This window comes from Carassius gibelio, chromosome A17, assembly GCF_023724105.1.
Source record: "Carassius gibelio isolate Cgi1373 ecotype wild population from Czech Republic chromosome A17, carGib1.2-hapl.c, whole genome shotgun sequence".
Classification (NCBI taxonomy): domain Eukaryota; kingdom Metazoa; phylum Chordata; class Actinopteri; order Cypriniformes; family Cyprinidae; genus Carassius; species Carassius gibelio.
This window is the reverse complement of record NC_068387.1, coordinates 5,456,509-5,473,152: the sequence shown is the minus strand read 5'-3', so window position 1 is coordinate 5,473,152 and position 16,644 is coordinate 5,456,509. Positions and strand designations below refer to the sequence as shown.

Below are 16,644 nucleotides of genomic sequence, written 5' to 3'. Positions count from 1 at the left end.
CCCTTTCAAGTGTTTGGCACCTGTCAAGCACCCCCCAACACCTTACTCTGGTTAGATTTCACATTTTTAATTGCAATAACTAAATACAAATATTCACTGTAAATTAGAAAACATAATAATAAAAGATCACTTCCTTTTTTTGTGAGATGGATGGGCCTGCATGTTTGCACACAGATCATATACATTAAATATATATGATATATACATATAAATATTAAATTTCTTTAAAGCCCGTTTTTAACCTGGATTCACGAAACATTCTTAAGAAGAAATTTCTTCTCATCTTCCATTTTCTTCTTATTTTTTAATTTTAGAAAAAACTTAAGGATATTTTGTATTCCCCAAAAAATTCATCTTAAGAATATTCTTATCTTTTCTTAATGTTGTTGAAGATAATCTTCTTAAATTTAGGACAGCCCCAGACTTGTCTTAAATCCAAATAATAATAATTATTTAATGAATTTATTGGGTTATTTGAAATTAATTGTTATATTTGAACATTACAGCAACAGCTACATATAATACATAGGAGGACTAGAGATGTGCACAAGTTTTCTGAAGGGACAGCGATGACTGTTAATGTAAACATGATTAGCCTGTGTGTGACGCTGCTTTTTGCTGACTTCAAAACTCATTAGCAACCCTGAAACAAGTCAGGGTTAATTTTAGCTTATTAATACATCATCTTTGGCAATATTCGGTGCATATGAGTGCGCAGGATGAATTTGGTGTAGAAACGCGGACTAAAATACCGGAAGCGTTCACTCAGATGAAAGTGCAAAAACACGACACAAAAATTAATGAAACATATTGCTGCAGCTTAAGACAGGCTATTTTAAAAGTAACTGTTCAAAAACAGGCCGCATTAAAAACATGAAGCTGAGCGCCATTCAAAGTCGCAACAAAAATATACTGTCTGGAGCGTGCTTATGATCATGATTATTAGGGTAATCTACAGGAGTGAGTTTAGCAGCAACATGTATTTATTCAGATAACGGCTGTTAATTTCTTCTTAAGAAAAAAAAATTAAGATGTTCTTAGGAATATATTTGAGAACGTTTTAATATTTTAATTTATTTCTTAAGAAGATTTTTGTGAATCCGGCCCCAGGTGTCCATTCTGTTGAATGTAGTAAGTGAAAAAATGAACAAATTATCAGTTAGCACCTAATATGAACTAAAAGAACAGGACGGGGCTATTGTGACACAAACGTGCTTGTAAAATGAAATGAAATCAATTGTAATTTATACAGTATAGTGTGTAATGTGAAATGTGAAATTTTATTTCTTAATAAAACCTTTGTATGTAAAGTTTACCTCAGTTAAATACATAAAAATAATAAAGAGCAATCTTTTTCCCCGCCATTACAAACATTGTCTTGCGCACCCCTGGTGGTCAGTCTGCGCACCACTAGTGGTGCACGCACCCCAGTTTGGGAACCACTGATCTAAGTAATACAACACAGTAATATGGCATAACATAATCTACATTGGAGACATCAGGTCAGGGCAGGTTGAGTGTTTTCTCTAACATCATGACAGACAGACACACAGCAGTTCTTGTGTTCTCCTAACAGATACACCAGTTTCTCCTGCTTCGGAAGAGTTTTAAATGTCTGATGGATCTGCTGTATTTTATCAGGACTCTGTCTGTATGTCTGTGTATTTGGGGCATTCTGTTAGAAGTGCAGTTCTGTTTCCATCTGATTCAGATCACAGTGTGAACACAGTCTCTGCTCCGCTGGCAGCCATGTTTCTCTGTGTGTGGCCGTCTCTATCATCAGCTTGTGTCCGCTGAGTCTGTATCTGGTCAGTGTGCTCCTCAGTTTCTGATCTGACACTGTGTACAGATACTCTGCCATACTCTACTCTCTCTTTAGAGTCAGATAGCATCGCATTTTACTCTGTAATTCTGCTTGATTTGTGCAGTAATCTGATTGATTCTGATGTGATTCAGAGCATCAGTAGATGAAGCTCTGGATCAGCTGCTTTCTTTGCTCAACTCTTGGTATTGAAGGGCTTTATAATGATATGATTGGGGGTCACTGAGTTTCAGATGCTTCCAGAATTGCCCTTTTTTTGTAACTTTGCGATTAAAGGATATTTGCCTAATTCTGCCCTGCATGTGTTATTTGTTGTGTGCCGGTGCACGTGTAATATATTTTTACACAGTTCTGCATGCAGGGTCTCAATGGGATGTTTTTCCCATTTGGTGAAATCTTGATTTGGATTGGTCAGTGGACCCCACACCTCACTGTCATAGAGTGCAATGGGCTCAATTACTGATTCTAATATTTTCAGACAAATTCTGATAGGGATTTCTATAGGACATTGCCGTTTTATGGCGTAGAAGGCCCTGCGTGCTTTATCTCTCAGTTCATTCACAGCATGATTAAAGTTTCCTGTGGATGTGATTTTCAAACCCAGGTAGTTGTAGTGTGATGTGTGTGTTATCGGGTTTGTGCCTAATGTAAATGTGTGTTGTGTTCCCTGGGATCTGGATCTTTTCTGGAAGATCATGCTTGTGGTTTCCTTCAGGTTGACTGTCAGGGCCCAGGTCTGGCAGTATTGTTCTAGCAGGTCCAGGTTCTGCTGTAGACCATGTTGAGTGGTCTACAGCAGAAGCAGATGGTCTGCATACAGCAGGCATCTGATCTGTGAGGTGTGTAGTGTGAGGCCAGGGGCTGTGGATCGCTCCAGACTGCTCGCCCGTTCATTGATGTAGATGTTAAATAATGTTGGGCTTAAGCAGCAGCCCTGTCTCACACCACACTCTTGGGAAAGATACCTCGTACGTTGGGTGCCGATTTTTATGCCACATTTACTTTCAGTGTACATTGATTTGATAAGGTCATAGGTTTTACCTCCTGTGCCGCTTTCAATAAGTTTGTAAAACAGTCCTTGGTGCCAAATTGAGTCAAAAGCTTTTTTGAAGTCAATAAAGCATGCATATATTTGACCTTTTTCTTGGTTGACATGTTTTTCAATTAGAGTATGTAATGTATAGATGTGGTCAGATGTACGGTAATTTGGTAAAAATCTAATTTGACTTCTAATAGTCGAGCATTTATTATGCTACAGCATAACTTTCCCAGGTTGCTGCTCACACGCATGCCTCTGTAGTTGTTAGGATCAAATTTATCTCTGTTTTTAAAGATTGGTGTGATCAAGCCTTAATTCCAGACGTCAGGGAAGTGACCTACACTTAGAAACACATTGAATAGTTTTAGAATGGCCAACTGAAATTTACTGCTTGTGTGTTTTATCATTTCATTTAATATCCCATCAGGTCCAGATGCTTTTCTGAGTTGGAGGTTTTTTATATTTTCTTTAAGTTCTTAATCAGTTATTGGGAAATCTAATGGGTTTTGGTTATCTTTGATTGCTAATTCTAGTTTTCCCAGCTGGTTGATTGTTTGGTTTTGTTTACAGTTGTGTCTGTTTGTACTTAATTAAACAGTGTTTGAAAATGACTTTCCCATATTTCTCCATTTTGGATTCCCAATTCTTCATGATCAGTTTTTTTCAGATTGTTCCAGTTATTTCAAAATTGGTTTGTGTTGACTGACTTCTCAATTATTGTGAGTTGGTTGTATTGTGTTTTTTGGTTCTGAGTGTATGTTTGTATTTTTTTTAGTGTTGCACAGTAAAGAAGGCGGATCTCTGTATTATTTGGATCTCTGTGTTTCTGATTTGAGAGTGTTCTCAGTTGTTTGCGAATAGTTTGGCAGTCCTGATCAAACCAATTTTTGGGTATTAGATTTTTTCCAGATTTTGTTTTCAATTTGGATTGTTTTGCTGATTTTTCAAATATGTAATTTAAATCTTTGACCGCAAGATTGACACCTTCATTGGAGTGAGCATAGATGTTATTTAGAAAGTTATCTATCAGTGCTTGTATTTTTGGGCTGCCAAGTGCTTTCTGATATTCTTCAGCGCTGTTTTCAGCCCATCTGTATGGTTTTCTGATGTTGTACAGTTTACTGGGCTTTGTGTTAATGTTATTTTCAGTCTTTTTGAGAAACACAGTGATTTGACTGTGATCGGACAGAGGGGTTAGTTCTCTAACAGTGAATGATCTGAGAGATGAAGGATCTATGTCTGTTATCCTATAGTCAACTGTGCTATTAAACTAAGTGTCTCCTCGTAACCTACCGTTGATGATATACAGACCCAGGCTTCGACAGAGCTGCAGGAGGTCTTTCCCATTCTTATTCACTATATGATCATGGTTATTTCTTTGGATATGGGAGAATGTGTTATTAATAACAGTCAGTTTGTTGTTGATGTATTTGCTCCCTTGTGTGTCAGTGAAGTCCGGCTGTAGTTCAGGTCTCCACAGATGAGCACATTTCCCTGGGCCTGGAAGTGGCTTGTCTCTTCCTCTAATATGGAGAACGTGTCTTCTGTGTAGTAGGGGGACTCTGATGGTGGGATGTATATGGCACACAGGTATATATCTTTTCTGGATGGGAGCAGTTCCTTGTGGATTTTAAGCCAGGTGCAGTATTTGCATTGCTTCACTGTGTTGATGTGGTTGTGGAGTTTTGACTTGTACCAGATTATTTGTCCTCCTGAGTCTCTTCCCTGTCGGACTGTGTTGAGTTTTTGTGATGGTAGGATGATTTCTCTGTAGTTGGGTGGGCAGTGGGTGAGGGTGTCTGCCCTGCTCCATGTCTCCTGTAGAATTATAATCTCCATCTCTGTGATGCTCTTCTGGAATTCAGTGTTTGAGCTCTTTAGCCCGAAGGCTGCTGAATTCAATCCTTGAATATTCCACGTTGATATTGACTGAGTCATTTTAAGAGTTCATGGTATAGAGTTCTTGTTTTAAAAAATAGAGGTAATCTTTTTCTAATATAATATAGTGTTATAGAAAAGTAAGGTTTTATTTTTTCTCCATTCACTGAGGCTGCATGAGCGGGTGGAAGGCTGGCTGCTGCTGCTGCTGATGTTGGGCTGTTCCTCATGTTGCTTCTCTGCCTGGAGGGATGTTTTTGTGGTCGTGGGTGTCTTGGGTGGTGATCTGGTGCAAACTGGGGTTTCTGCTGATGGGCTGGTGTAGATCTGTGGTGGTGTAGTGCTGGTGCATGGGGTGTCCTGATGTGGATTTTAGCATGTTGTGGGGGTCTCTGGTATTGTGCAGCCAGTGGTGTTCGTTCTCTGTGATGAGTTTGAAGGTTTATGCTGGGTGTCTGGTTCTGTGTTCTGTAGGTTCACAGCTGTGTTGTTTTCAGGGGTGTGAAGGTGTTTTGTTTGCCCCACGCTGTGTCTTTCAGTGTTTTTGCAAACACATTGACTTTGTCCTTCTTTATGTGTACATGGTCATACAGGTCCCTGATTGTGATGGAGATGTCAGCGTTGACTCTCTGGATGGTGTCTGGGTGGATGTCTCTGGTGATCTCTGTAGCCTTCTCTGCTACTCTGCAGATCAGCTGCCCAACTCTCTCCTGTTCCCTTCTCAAGTCGTTGATGCCTGTGTGTATGATGATATGTGAGTGTGTGTGACAAAGGTGGAGTCAGAAAGTATTCTGAGGGCATCCCCTGTTTTTGGGCCTCTCTCTCACACACACACACACACACACACACTCACTCACTCACTCACTCACACTCTCTCTCTCTCTCTCTCTCTCTCTCTCTCTCAATTCATTTCTATTCAATTCAAATGAGCTTTATTAGCATGACTGTGGAACACAATGTTGCCAAAGCATCAACATATTATCTATAAATAGTAAAACAAACAAACAAAACATATATTTACAAATCATGTCATATGTAGCATAGTAAATATAAATAAATAGATAAATAAACACAATTTATCCTAATAAATGAATAAATAGAGTCGGTTTCTCTAGAGAATTAGCTGACTCTGGCGTTGTGAATAGCTAACACATATTTAGCCGCTAGTGCAGCTGTACTATCATCTTCTCCCAGTAAGAAGAACATTTTCTCAGTGTCGCTCAGTTCAGAGAATGATGGAATTAAAATGTCAAATCTGGGCAGAAAGGTTTCTCTTATACTGGTGTATTTAGAGCAGAAGAGCAGAAAGTGTTCCTCATCCTCGATGTGTTGTAGATCCTCTGCTCTCTCTCTGTCCATGTTTGTCTATGTCTTCCTCTCTCTATCTCTAGATCATGGTCACTTAATCTGTATTTGGAGAGGATTTGTCTTTCTTTAAAATGTTTAATAAATAGATAATTGGCCAATATAGTGGTTCTATTGAGGGCCGAGTAACATTGCAGTTTATTCTGGAGGGCAAAATGTGCTTTTAGTGCTTCATCATGAGTGACTTTTAGATGTTTGTGGATATGGTTAATAAAAGGTTTGGGGTTGATGGGGAGTATATTCTGATGGACGAGTTGAAGAGCGAGTGAGTTCAGAGGAAGAGGTTCTGCTGAGCTTTATATTGCACTGACTCTGGGTCAGACTGATGGAGGTGATGCCAGAACTGAACACATCTCTTCTGGATCTCCATGTTCAGCGGGTACAGGCCCAGCTCAGCCCTGCAGGCCGCAGTGGACGTGTTTCTGTCAACCCCAAGAATATTTTTGCCAATTTCCAATTGTAATTTTTCTACTGATGTTTTATCCCAATTTTTTAAATTTAGTACTGGTCCCCAAATTTCACATCCATATAAAAGAATTGGTTTTATTATTGAATTATATCATTTTATCCAGGTTTTAATGGGTGATTTTAAGTGTCCACATCGTGACTTTATAGCATAGAAAGCCCTCCGAGCCTTTTCAGCGAGTGTTTTCACAGCCAGACCGAAGCGTCCCGAAGCGCTGATGTCGATGCCCAGATAGCTGTAGCTAGAGCTGTGCTGCAGGACCTGGCCTTTATACAGGAACTGCTGTTTGTGTCCCTGAGATCTGGCTTTCTTCTGGAACACCATGACTCCGGTCAGGGCCCAGTCGTGACAGTATTGTTCCAGCAGGGACAGGCTCTGCTGAAGGCCCTCAGGTCATCCGCATACAGCAGACATCTGACCTCTGACCCCTGTAGAGTAGAGCTCTCCAGCGCTGACGCCAGGTCATTGATGTAGATGTTGAATAGAGTTGGGCTCAGACTGCAGCCCTGCCTCACTCCACGGCTCTGCTGGAAGAACGCGGCTCTGCTGGAAGAACGCGGCTCTGCTGGAAGAACGCGGCTCTGCGGTTACCCATCTTCACCGCACTTTTGCTGTTGGTGTACAGAGATTTAATAATGTCAAACGTTTTTCCGCCAATGCCAATTTGTAGGATTTTGTACAGTAGACCATCATGCCAAATTAAATCAAATGCTTTTTTAAAGTCTACAAAACATGCAGATATCTTCCTTTGTTTGTCGTTGATGTTCTTGCTGATTAGAGTGTGGAGAGAGTAGATGTGGTCGGATGTGAGATGTTTTGGTAAAAAGCCAATCTGTGCTTTATCTAAGATGTTGTGTGCTGAGATGTGTGAGACGATGCGTGTGTGAATGATACTGCAGAACAGTTTTCCCAACACACTGCCCACACTTATCCCGCGGTAGTTATTGGGGTCGAATCGATCGCCGCTCTTAAATATGGGGGTGATGAGTCCCTCAGACCAGATCTCAGGGAAGTGTCCGGACCAGAACACCAGATTCAATAATTTGCCTATTGTTTGAATCATGCTGGGACTGCTGAGTTTAAGCATTTCATTATTAATCAGATCTTGTCCACATGCTTTCTTTAATTTTAAGATTTTTAATATGTTCTAATATTTCAGATATTGTTATTGATTTATCTAATGGATTTTGATAATTCTTAATAGTTTTTTCCATGTCTTCTGGTGTTTTCTTTATTTTACTCTGGGGTTGGTTGAGGTCGGCCGGTTCAATTTTTTGATACAGATTTTCAAAGTAAGATTTCCAAATTGTGCCATTCTGGAGTGATATCTCTAATTTGGGTTTTTCCAGTTTTTTATATAGGTTCCAGAAAGTGTTTTGATCTATTGAATCGTCAATTTCTTCAATTTTAGTTTGAAAATGTTTGTCTCTTTTTTTCCACAGAAGTGTTTTTACTTTTGCAGACAGTCTGAGTAAGAAAGCCGTAATGTCTGGCTGGACGGATCTTTGTGCTTTTTGTTGGAAAGTCTCCTGAGTTCTTTTCTGAGACCGGCACATTCATCATCAAACCAGACATCCTTTCTCTTTCTCTGTCCATTGGTTCTATGTTTGGTTTGCTGTTTAATATTAGATAGAGTTATCAATGTTATGAATATATTACTTACATTTTTTGTTGCTAAATGTATTCCATTAATATCTAAGGTGAAATCAGTGGACATATAGTCATCTAGCATTTTTAATATAGTCGGATTGTTCATATTTTCTTTGAATTGTTCTGAGTTGGATTGATTCCACTTGAGTTTATGTTTCAGAGGAACCAGTTTTTCAGCTTCAGGTGGAGCAGTTTTGGTTATTTGACATGGGGCTTTCAGATAAAGCACAGTTTGGCAGTGATCGGACATCGAGAGCTGAGGTCTGACTGTGAAGCCATTGATAAAGTTTTGATCAATATCTGTTATTGAATAATCAACCACACTGGCTCCTAATCTGGAGCAGTAAGTGAATCTACCTAATGTATCTCCACGAGTTCTGCCGTTAATGATGTATAATCCTAAACCTTTACAGAGTTTCAACATTTGTTTTCCACTAATGTTCACTGAAGTATCATAGCTGTTTCTCGGTGTGATATTAGATGAGGGATGAAACGTGGTGTCATTGGGGATGTGGTCATTATCTACAATATTTACATAATCAATTTCTCGCCCTGTTCTGGCGTTTAAGTCTCCGCAGATGAGGATGTTTCCTCTGGACTGAAAGTGTAAGATGTCAGTCTGTAATGTTGGGAAGCTTTGCTCTTCGTAATAGGGAGAGTCATGAGGTGGAATATAGATTGCACAGAGATAAAGATTAGACTGATATATGACGGATTTCACTTCAAGCCAAATGGATGATTTTCCACTTTTAGCAACTTTAATTTAATGTTTTAAATCGTCTTTGTGCCATATAAGTATTCCACCTGAGTCTCGGCCACATTTAATTTTAGAATTTTTTGATGAAGGAACCATCATTTCCTTGTATCCTATTGGACAATGTAAGGTCTCATTACTACGACACCACGTCTCATGAAAGATACAGATGTCCATGTCTGTTACACTGCTGAGCAAGTCTTGGTCTGCAGTCTTATTACCAAAAGTAGAAGAGTGCAGACCTTGTTTATTCCAACAACTGATTTTAAATGATTTCATGAATAGGTGTGTGTGTGTGTGTGTGTGCTATGCAGGTTATGTCCTGGAGCAGATGACGTTCAGCAGATGTCGGATCTGGTTGAGTTCTGCGTAGCTCTTGTGTTGGGATGGGGGTCCGGTGGTCCGTGTGGGCTCTGCTGGAGGACGAGGGCTTCGCCTGTTAGTGGAGTTTCTGTTGTTTCTTGCTGTGCTTTTCAGCACTCTGGCGAAGACTTTCACTCCTTGCTTATTGAGATGTATGTGGTCATACATATGATGAGGCTGTATGTCTTTGTGATGGGCGAGATGAACATTAGGAATGAGTGCGCAGCTTCTGGAGAGTTCCACATTATTCCCGTGGATGACGTGGAAAGGCACATCGGTGCGTGGCAGCAGTGTGGACAGAGTTACTCTAGCCTCTGGGAAGCGTTGTGTGGCTCTGATCGCCACCTCTCTCATTATAGGAGCCACACGGCCCTTCATGGCCCTTAAATCATTCGTCCCTGTGTGGATTACCATGTGCTTGTAGTTTTAACGTTTACTCTCAGACAGGATCTGAAAAGCACTTCTTGTGTTTGGGTACCAGATTTTCTTGGCTCTCATGTTTGGTAGCAGAAGTCTCTCGTTAGAGTCTGTCAGGATAAGAGCATGTGTTTCTCCCGGGTCCTGTGCAGAGGAGCTGTGGATCAGTCGAGCAGTGAGGCTCTTCTTCCACTGGCTGCTCTTCAGGTTGAGGGTTTTCCATGAGCATCTCTGGACGAGTCAAGGGTTTGGCAGAAGACTCTTTAGGTGCTGAAACAGAGTTGAGTCTTTCTGTCAGATCTGTGATGAGTTCATCTTTGGTGTGGAGTACTGACTTCAAGGCCGATAACTCCTCCTGGATTTCTTTTCTAACTTCCGTTAGTTGTCTTCCTAAAGTTGATTTTACTTCCCTTAGTTCATCTTTGGTTTTCTGAAGTTCTTCTGTCATTTCTTCTCTGTGTCTCTGCAGAGATTCAACTTCTTGTTTTAAGTTCTTTATGTCAATTGTCACTTGTTCCATGTGGTTGTCTTTCAGGTGGGATAGTATTAATTCTTTTATCTCCACGACTTCTACTTCCAGAAGTGAAAAGTTGTCTTTCATTCTTGACATTGGAGATGGAATGGTAGTTGCTGAAATCACTGTCGTGTTTAGAACTGATTTTTCAGGAGAGGGAACAATGTTCATATTCTTGTACCCTTCATCAGACAGTGCCAGCTTTTTTATTAATTCAAAATCTTTAATGAAGATCTTGAGAGCAGACTCTGATCCCTGGGCCATGACAGTGCCATTTTGATACAAGTTCAGGGTCAAAAATCTTGTTTCATCATTTTTTTCAGCATCTTCAAATGCTAAGATCTGTCTGCCTTTACAGATGCCTCTTTTCTTGGTAGAGGTGAGATGTTGACAGAAGGCAGTGTGCCATAAAGGGCTGTGTTGGGTGTAAAAGAGCAGGTTGTTCATGGCACTGTGTTCTTGTGTGTCGGGCGTCTCCTTCATCTGCTTGTGTCTGAGCATCAGCCTGGAGGTCTCAGAGCTCTTCCGAGGGTAGATGAAGGGGCGTGGCCAGGATGATGCGTTGGCCATCATTGATTTGGAATGTAAACAATCAACTGAAATAACTGCCACTGTTTTGAATTGTTTTTGTTTATCATCTCCTAGTGGAGATATCCAACTGGTAAAAATGTGTAAATAAGCCAAAAATGGGGAAAATATGACTTTGACTGATTTCTTTAAAATTCCAGTTGTGTCCAAAATGTCCAAGAATGTTTTTTCTTTTTTTGTGTTGTTCTTTGAAACAGGAATCAAGCAAAAGTCCAAAGAGAGATAAATAGCACTGTCTATTCAACATGTTTTTACCTCTCTTATCCTGCAAGTTTTCTTATAGTGGCTGTTGTTGTTGGCTGTTGTTGTTTTGCTTGATGTTATCCTTTTCCAACATGAGTATCCTCTTCTGCAGAGGTTATCCTGTGATCAGCTTCTCTTGAACTTTTCCTCAAATTAAGGTGTGACAGTGTAAAAAAAAAAAAAAACTGTCCAGATTCAACAAAATCTTTGTTTAGATGTTGTCTAGATGATGTTGTATGTTGAATCCTCTTTTTTCATTAACTTGTTAGCAAATAAATCTTATCTTTCTTGCAATTTATCTGGAGCTCAACTCAAATGTGACTTGTCTCCTTGACACACTCTCTCTCTCTCTCTCTCTCTCTCTCTCTCTCTCTCTCTCTCTCTCTCTCTCTCTCTCTCTATCTCTCTCTCTCTCTATCTCTCTCTCTCTCTCTCTCTCTCTCTCAAATTCAAATTCAAATTCAAATGAGCTTTATTGGCATGACTTGCACAGTATTGCCAAAGCATTGTACATTACATGAATAAGGAATAAACAATTATATAATACATAAAACAAAAACAGATTTGTAAAATAATTAAGTATATGTATACTTTCTCCTTTTTTTTTTTCTTCAAACAAGACACAAGAAAAAAGACAACAAAAAATAAAATTAAAATAATAATAATAATAATAACTTACAACACATGCACAACAGTACATGTAAGAAATGCTCTTGCTTCAGTTTTGTCCACTTTTTTGTCCTCTCTCTCTCTATCACACTCTCTCTCTCTCACTCTCTCTCTCTCTCTCTCTCTCTCTCTCTCTCTCTCTGTTGTTCTGCTGGCTGATCCTCTTCTTCTGGATGTTTCAGCATCTGCAGGCTCCAGCGGTGGACTGTGAGGCGCTGATGGAGATGATCTGTGCTCGCTGCATGACTCGAGCGCCGTTCCTCTGGACGTATGCCGATCATTTTGCAGGTGGAGCAGTTTCTGTCTGTAGGACGTGCTCGTGTGTTTGTACATTGCTGAAGATCAGTCTAGCTTTTTAAAATCTATGTATGAAGATATTTCTGTGGATCTCTGCTGATGACACACTACAGTCACTGCATCATTGCTTCAGTACAAGAACTCTATTTAAATGATATCTGTTTTTGTGTTCTTCTAGTTTCTCCCGTAAATAAAGAAGGCCTTTGTAAAGAGCAGACAGATGCTGGTGTGATGTCAGATGAAAAGGGAAAGTGTTTCCACACAAGTGTCCACGATGTGTCCTCAGTGAGTCTGTGCTCTCAGCCGGAGGAGGTGGTGAGAAACAGCATGTTGTGTGATTAACCTGAGTCCAGTGCAAACATGATTTGATCCAGACAGTGTGATTGAGTGTGGTGTGTGTTCATCAGACGTCTGGAGCCGCAGGCCGCATGTCCAGCCCTGATCCAGTGACCCATCTACAGCTCTCCAAAGCCACCCAATGTGTTTTAAATGAGCTCAAGGCCAAAGACGCAGCGAGAGCGAGAGCCGGCTCGGTGTTCTGGCCTTATTTCTGGAGAGCCAAACTCTGCACATGTACCGACTGCAAGGTGCGTTTCAGCTCTGTTTTAAAAACAAACTTTTATTCTAGAGGATCATAAATGTTTGATTGACAAATGTAGCAAAATTGTATCCCTATGAGAGTCTTTTTTCTGTACTGATGTTTCTGTACTGATTTTTATGTGAAATATGTTTAGAGGATGTATGTAAAGACGGGCGTTCCTTTCCTGCTGGACGAGTCGGACACACTGCTGGCTCATGAGGAGAAAGCCAAAGCTGAAACACTGACGAGTGAAGACCTGCTGCTGTCCTGCATCTCCTCCCTGAACCACGTGCAGCAGCTCGAGATCATTCACCGTAAGAGAGAGAGAGAGAGAGTGTGTGTGTGTGTGTGAGAGAGAGAGAGAGAGAGAGAGAGTGAGATTTGATTTTTACAATTACTTTATTAAAACAGTTGTAAGAACAACACTCAATCAAATAAAATCACATTAAATCAACACACTCTTGAAAATGAGATTATTCTCTACAATAGAGCAAAGCACATCCATGTAACACCAAATAATGGAAAACTTTCCCAAATCGTTCATCAATCTGTAGTAATTAAAATCGATTCGTAAACGTGATTTCACCATTTTCACAAATACAAAAACAGCATCATCATCTGTAAATCCTTCAACCTTATTTCGTCTACTCATATACACAGCCATCTTTGCTCTTCCCAAAATAAAATTAAAGAGTTGACACTGCTCCCTCTTTTTTTGGGAATACCTGTACCCTAAGATAAACAACTGTTTGGAAAAAACTACACCAAACAATTTAAAAAGCTCTTCCAACATGGAGAACAGTGGCACAAGACGACAACAGTCTATAAAACAGTGAAAAACGGTCTCACGAAGAGTGCAAAAAGGACAGTCATGATTAACATCAGTGTTTAAAACAGAGATAAAAGAGTTAACAGCCACAGCGGTGTGTAAAACTCTCCACTGCAAGTCTGCAACCTTCTTCAGCAATGGTGGTTTGTACAGCGATCTCCATTCAGGTCCAACACCGTCTATCAGACCTAAGCGAGCTCTCCATGGAGTGTCAGTTTTACCATTTAACTTCTCTTTGTTCAAGATTTTTACAATCAATCTGTATAACAATTTCTTATCGGTATCATGAATAGACAGACAGGGATTATTGATTCCTAAAAAAAACCCTGTACAATCCTTAAAGTCTGGGAGAACCTTCATCAAGGGAAAGGAATCATCAACACTATGTTGAACAGAATCACCACCATAAAGATGCAGCAATGTGCGCTCTGCATCTGTTAAAGCCTCTTTCCACTTTTTGAGCATCAATTCTATCATGCGAACAGAATGCACCTTTAAATGAGAAGCAAGGAGTTGAGCATTGTCCATGTTTGCACCTGTAAAGTGAATTACATTCCCCAAAGTCACAACATTGGACAAACAGAATTGTTTGAGTAAACTGGGACCTATTGGACAGGCCGCACTCAAACGCGTCCCATACACCACTGGCTCTTGAAGAAGCCAATAGAGTGATGTGTGATGCTCTGTCCTCTCCGTTTTAAACAGATTCCAGACTCTGAACAGCCCACGGTAGAAACTTGGCAATCCACTGGTGTTGAGCTGCTTTAAGTCCATCAGAAACAGTGTTCTGATTAGGCCAAGTCCACCTAATTGGTTAAAGATCGTACATGCCAACGGTCTCCACACTAGGTCTACGGGACCACACAGAAACCTCTGCACGAACTGAAAACGTAAAGTTGCCCCTCTACTGTTCAGATGAATTAAACCTTGTCCTCCTTCAGAAATCTAGAAGAGAACAGCCAAGTTCTGGTTCCATCTATCAGACACACGGACAGATGATTACCATCACTGTGCTCTTATGTACAGGACAGGACACCCAGAGAGTGACCCCTTGCACCATTTAGTGGGAAAACACCAACTCAGCTCAACCATTCAATTAAGACACGCAAAAGTTAAAGAAATTGGAAAACTAACCCAGGAAGAATACATCCATGATTGGCAGATCAAAGTAGAGCAAATTAACAAATTAAAATACTTCTATAGATTAAAGACTAGCTATCAATTGGCACCTTACTTGATCAAAATTAAGGACTATAGTAAGAGAAAGCTCCTGACGAAGTATCGTCTGAGTGATCACCGTCTGTGTGTGGAGACGGGCCGACACAAACACAGCTGGAGAGAGAGAGAGCTCCGACTGTGTCCTCACTGCACAGAGTGTGTGTGTGTGTGTGTGTGTGTGTGTGTGTGTGAGAGAGAGAGTGTGTGTGTGTGTGTGTGTGTGTGTGTGTGTGAGAGAGAGAGAGAGAGTGGTCCTGTTATTTAAACATCTGTTAATTTAATGTCTTTTAAAGAAGTCTCTTCTGTTCACCAAATCTGCATTTAATGGTTCCATAAATACAGTAAAACCCGTAATATTGTGACATTTCTTTACAATGTAAATCAGTTGTTTTCTGTGTGAATCTGTGTTAAAGTGTCATTTATTTCTGTCATCAAAGCTGTATTTTCAGCATCATTCCTCCAGTCTTCAGTGTCACATGATCTTCAGAATAGGGGTGGGCGATACATCGTTTAGACGATAATATCCAAATTGATGTCTGGGCGATATGCAAAATTGGGATATCGAATATTTCATAATTTGTACAATCTGACCTCCCAAACATGAAAAGATCTGAAGGAAGTTAAAGAGAAAACAAATAACGCACATAACCTTCTAAACAATTATATGTAGCGATTTTAATAATGTAGGGGTTTGCTTGACTTTTTTTTTAGTTTTTTTTGTACAAAATCACGATCGTTCCTCAATGCGTAAGCTGCTACTAATTTGCAACACAACTACGGAGTTCTTAGTTGAAGCAACAATCCAAAACATAGAGTAAAGCGGATGTACGATTAATAAAATAGCTGCTAGAAAAGGCAAAATATGCCTTGTTTGCGGAAAACTAAAGCCTAAAGTTAAAAAGTTTTTCTTAAATGTCTGTGGCATCCTCAACTTTTTTTAAAGAGGTACTCACATTGTTGTTAGTCTATTACTAATAGAGTAGTTTGCAAAGCACAAAGTTAATTTATTACGTACATATATTGTACTGAAAAAGCACTGTTCTTGTATTAAAATAAATATTTAGTAGAGTAACTTGGTTCTTGTTTAAATCAATAATGTCTCATCTTTATGTGCTAGTAATTCCATACAACAATAGGTCAAAAGACCAACTGGACCTTCTTTGCCACTTTACACACATTTCTTTAAAGGATTGCTAAATTATCATCTGAATATCGATATCGAGATATTGAAAAATAATATTTGTCAATATCGCCCACACCTACTTCAGAAGAAAAGAAACATTTCTGATTATTATCAGTGTTGAACACAGTCGTACTGAACAATACTTTTGTGGAAATCACCATAAAGTGCATCTTATATTTGATGAATAGAAAGAACAGCATTTCTTTGAAATAGAAATTAATGTGACGCATCCTTTCTGAATAAAATGTTATTTTTTCTTTTTATCTTGCTCTGAAGGATCATGTGACACTGAAGAATAAGAGACTCTTAACTATATCAAGCTTTTAGCCCCCAGTGTTTGTGTGTCTTTGTTTTAAAGGAGATCTGTTATAGAAATGGCTTGTAATTTTAAAATGAAATGCGGACTCTTTCTCTTGTGTCTAGAGTACAATGAGTTGAAACATGAGCTGCGTGAGTTTCTTCAACAGTCTGCAGACCAGAGACAGGTAAAGAGGAGAGCAGCTTCTGTGTTAGTCACTGAGGGAAATAAGTGAAGCTCAATTCTAATGGATGTAGTTTGTTTTTAGGACATCACTCCTGAAGCTTTCCGTGAGTTTTTGGAGGAACTGCAAACAAGAAAGAGGAGACGGTTGAACTGAACCAATCAACATCACAGAGTATTATCAGACTTCTCTTTAGAGTGGATCCATTTTAATAAAGTCTCAGAGCAAAAACACCATTGCTAGTGTGTAGACCTTTTAATTATTTCATTAATATTGCTCTTTTGTCA

General features: G+C 39.6%; 1 protein-coding gene across 2 annotated transcripts in view; it reads left to right on the top strand.

The window, feature by feature from the left end:
- LOC127933241 (putative E3 ubiquitin-protein ligase UBR7) overlaps positions 1-16,593 on the top strand; it is a 19,906-nt gene extending 3,313 nt beyond the window's left edge. The window contains exons 6-11 of one of the 2 annotated variants that reach the window (XM_052530062.1): positions 11,951-12,056; positions 12,244-12,377; positions 12,473-12,652; positions 12,800-12,959; positions 16,299-16,360; positions 16,442-16,593. In XM_052530062.1, the coding sequence (XP_052386022.1) occupies positions 11,951-12,056; positions 12,244-12,377; positions 12,473-12,652; positions 12,800-12,959; positions 16,299-16,360; positions 16,442-16,513 (714 nt within the window). In that variant the 3' untranslated portion in view covers positions 16,514-16,593. Of the gene's footprint in view, positions 1-11,950; positions 12,057-12,243; positions 12,381-12,472; positions 12,653-12,799; positions 12,960-16,298; positions 16,361-16,441 lie in introns of both variants that reach the window. The other variant, XM_052530061.1, reaches the window with a different exon arrangement.
- The last annotated feature ends 51 nt before the right edge of the window (positions 16,594-16,644 follow it).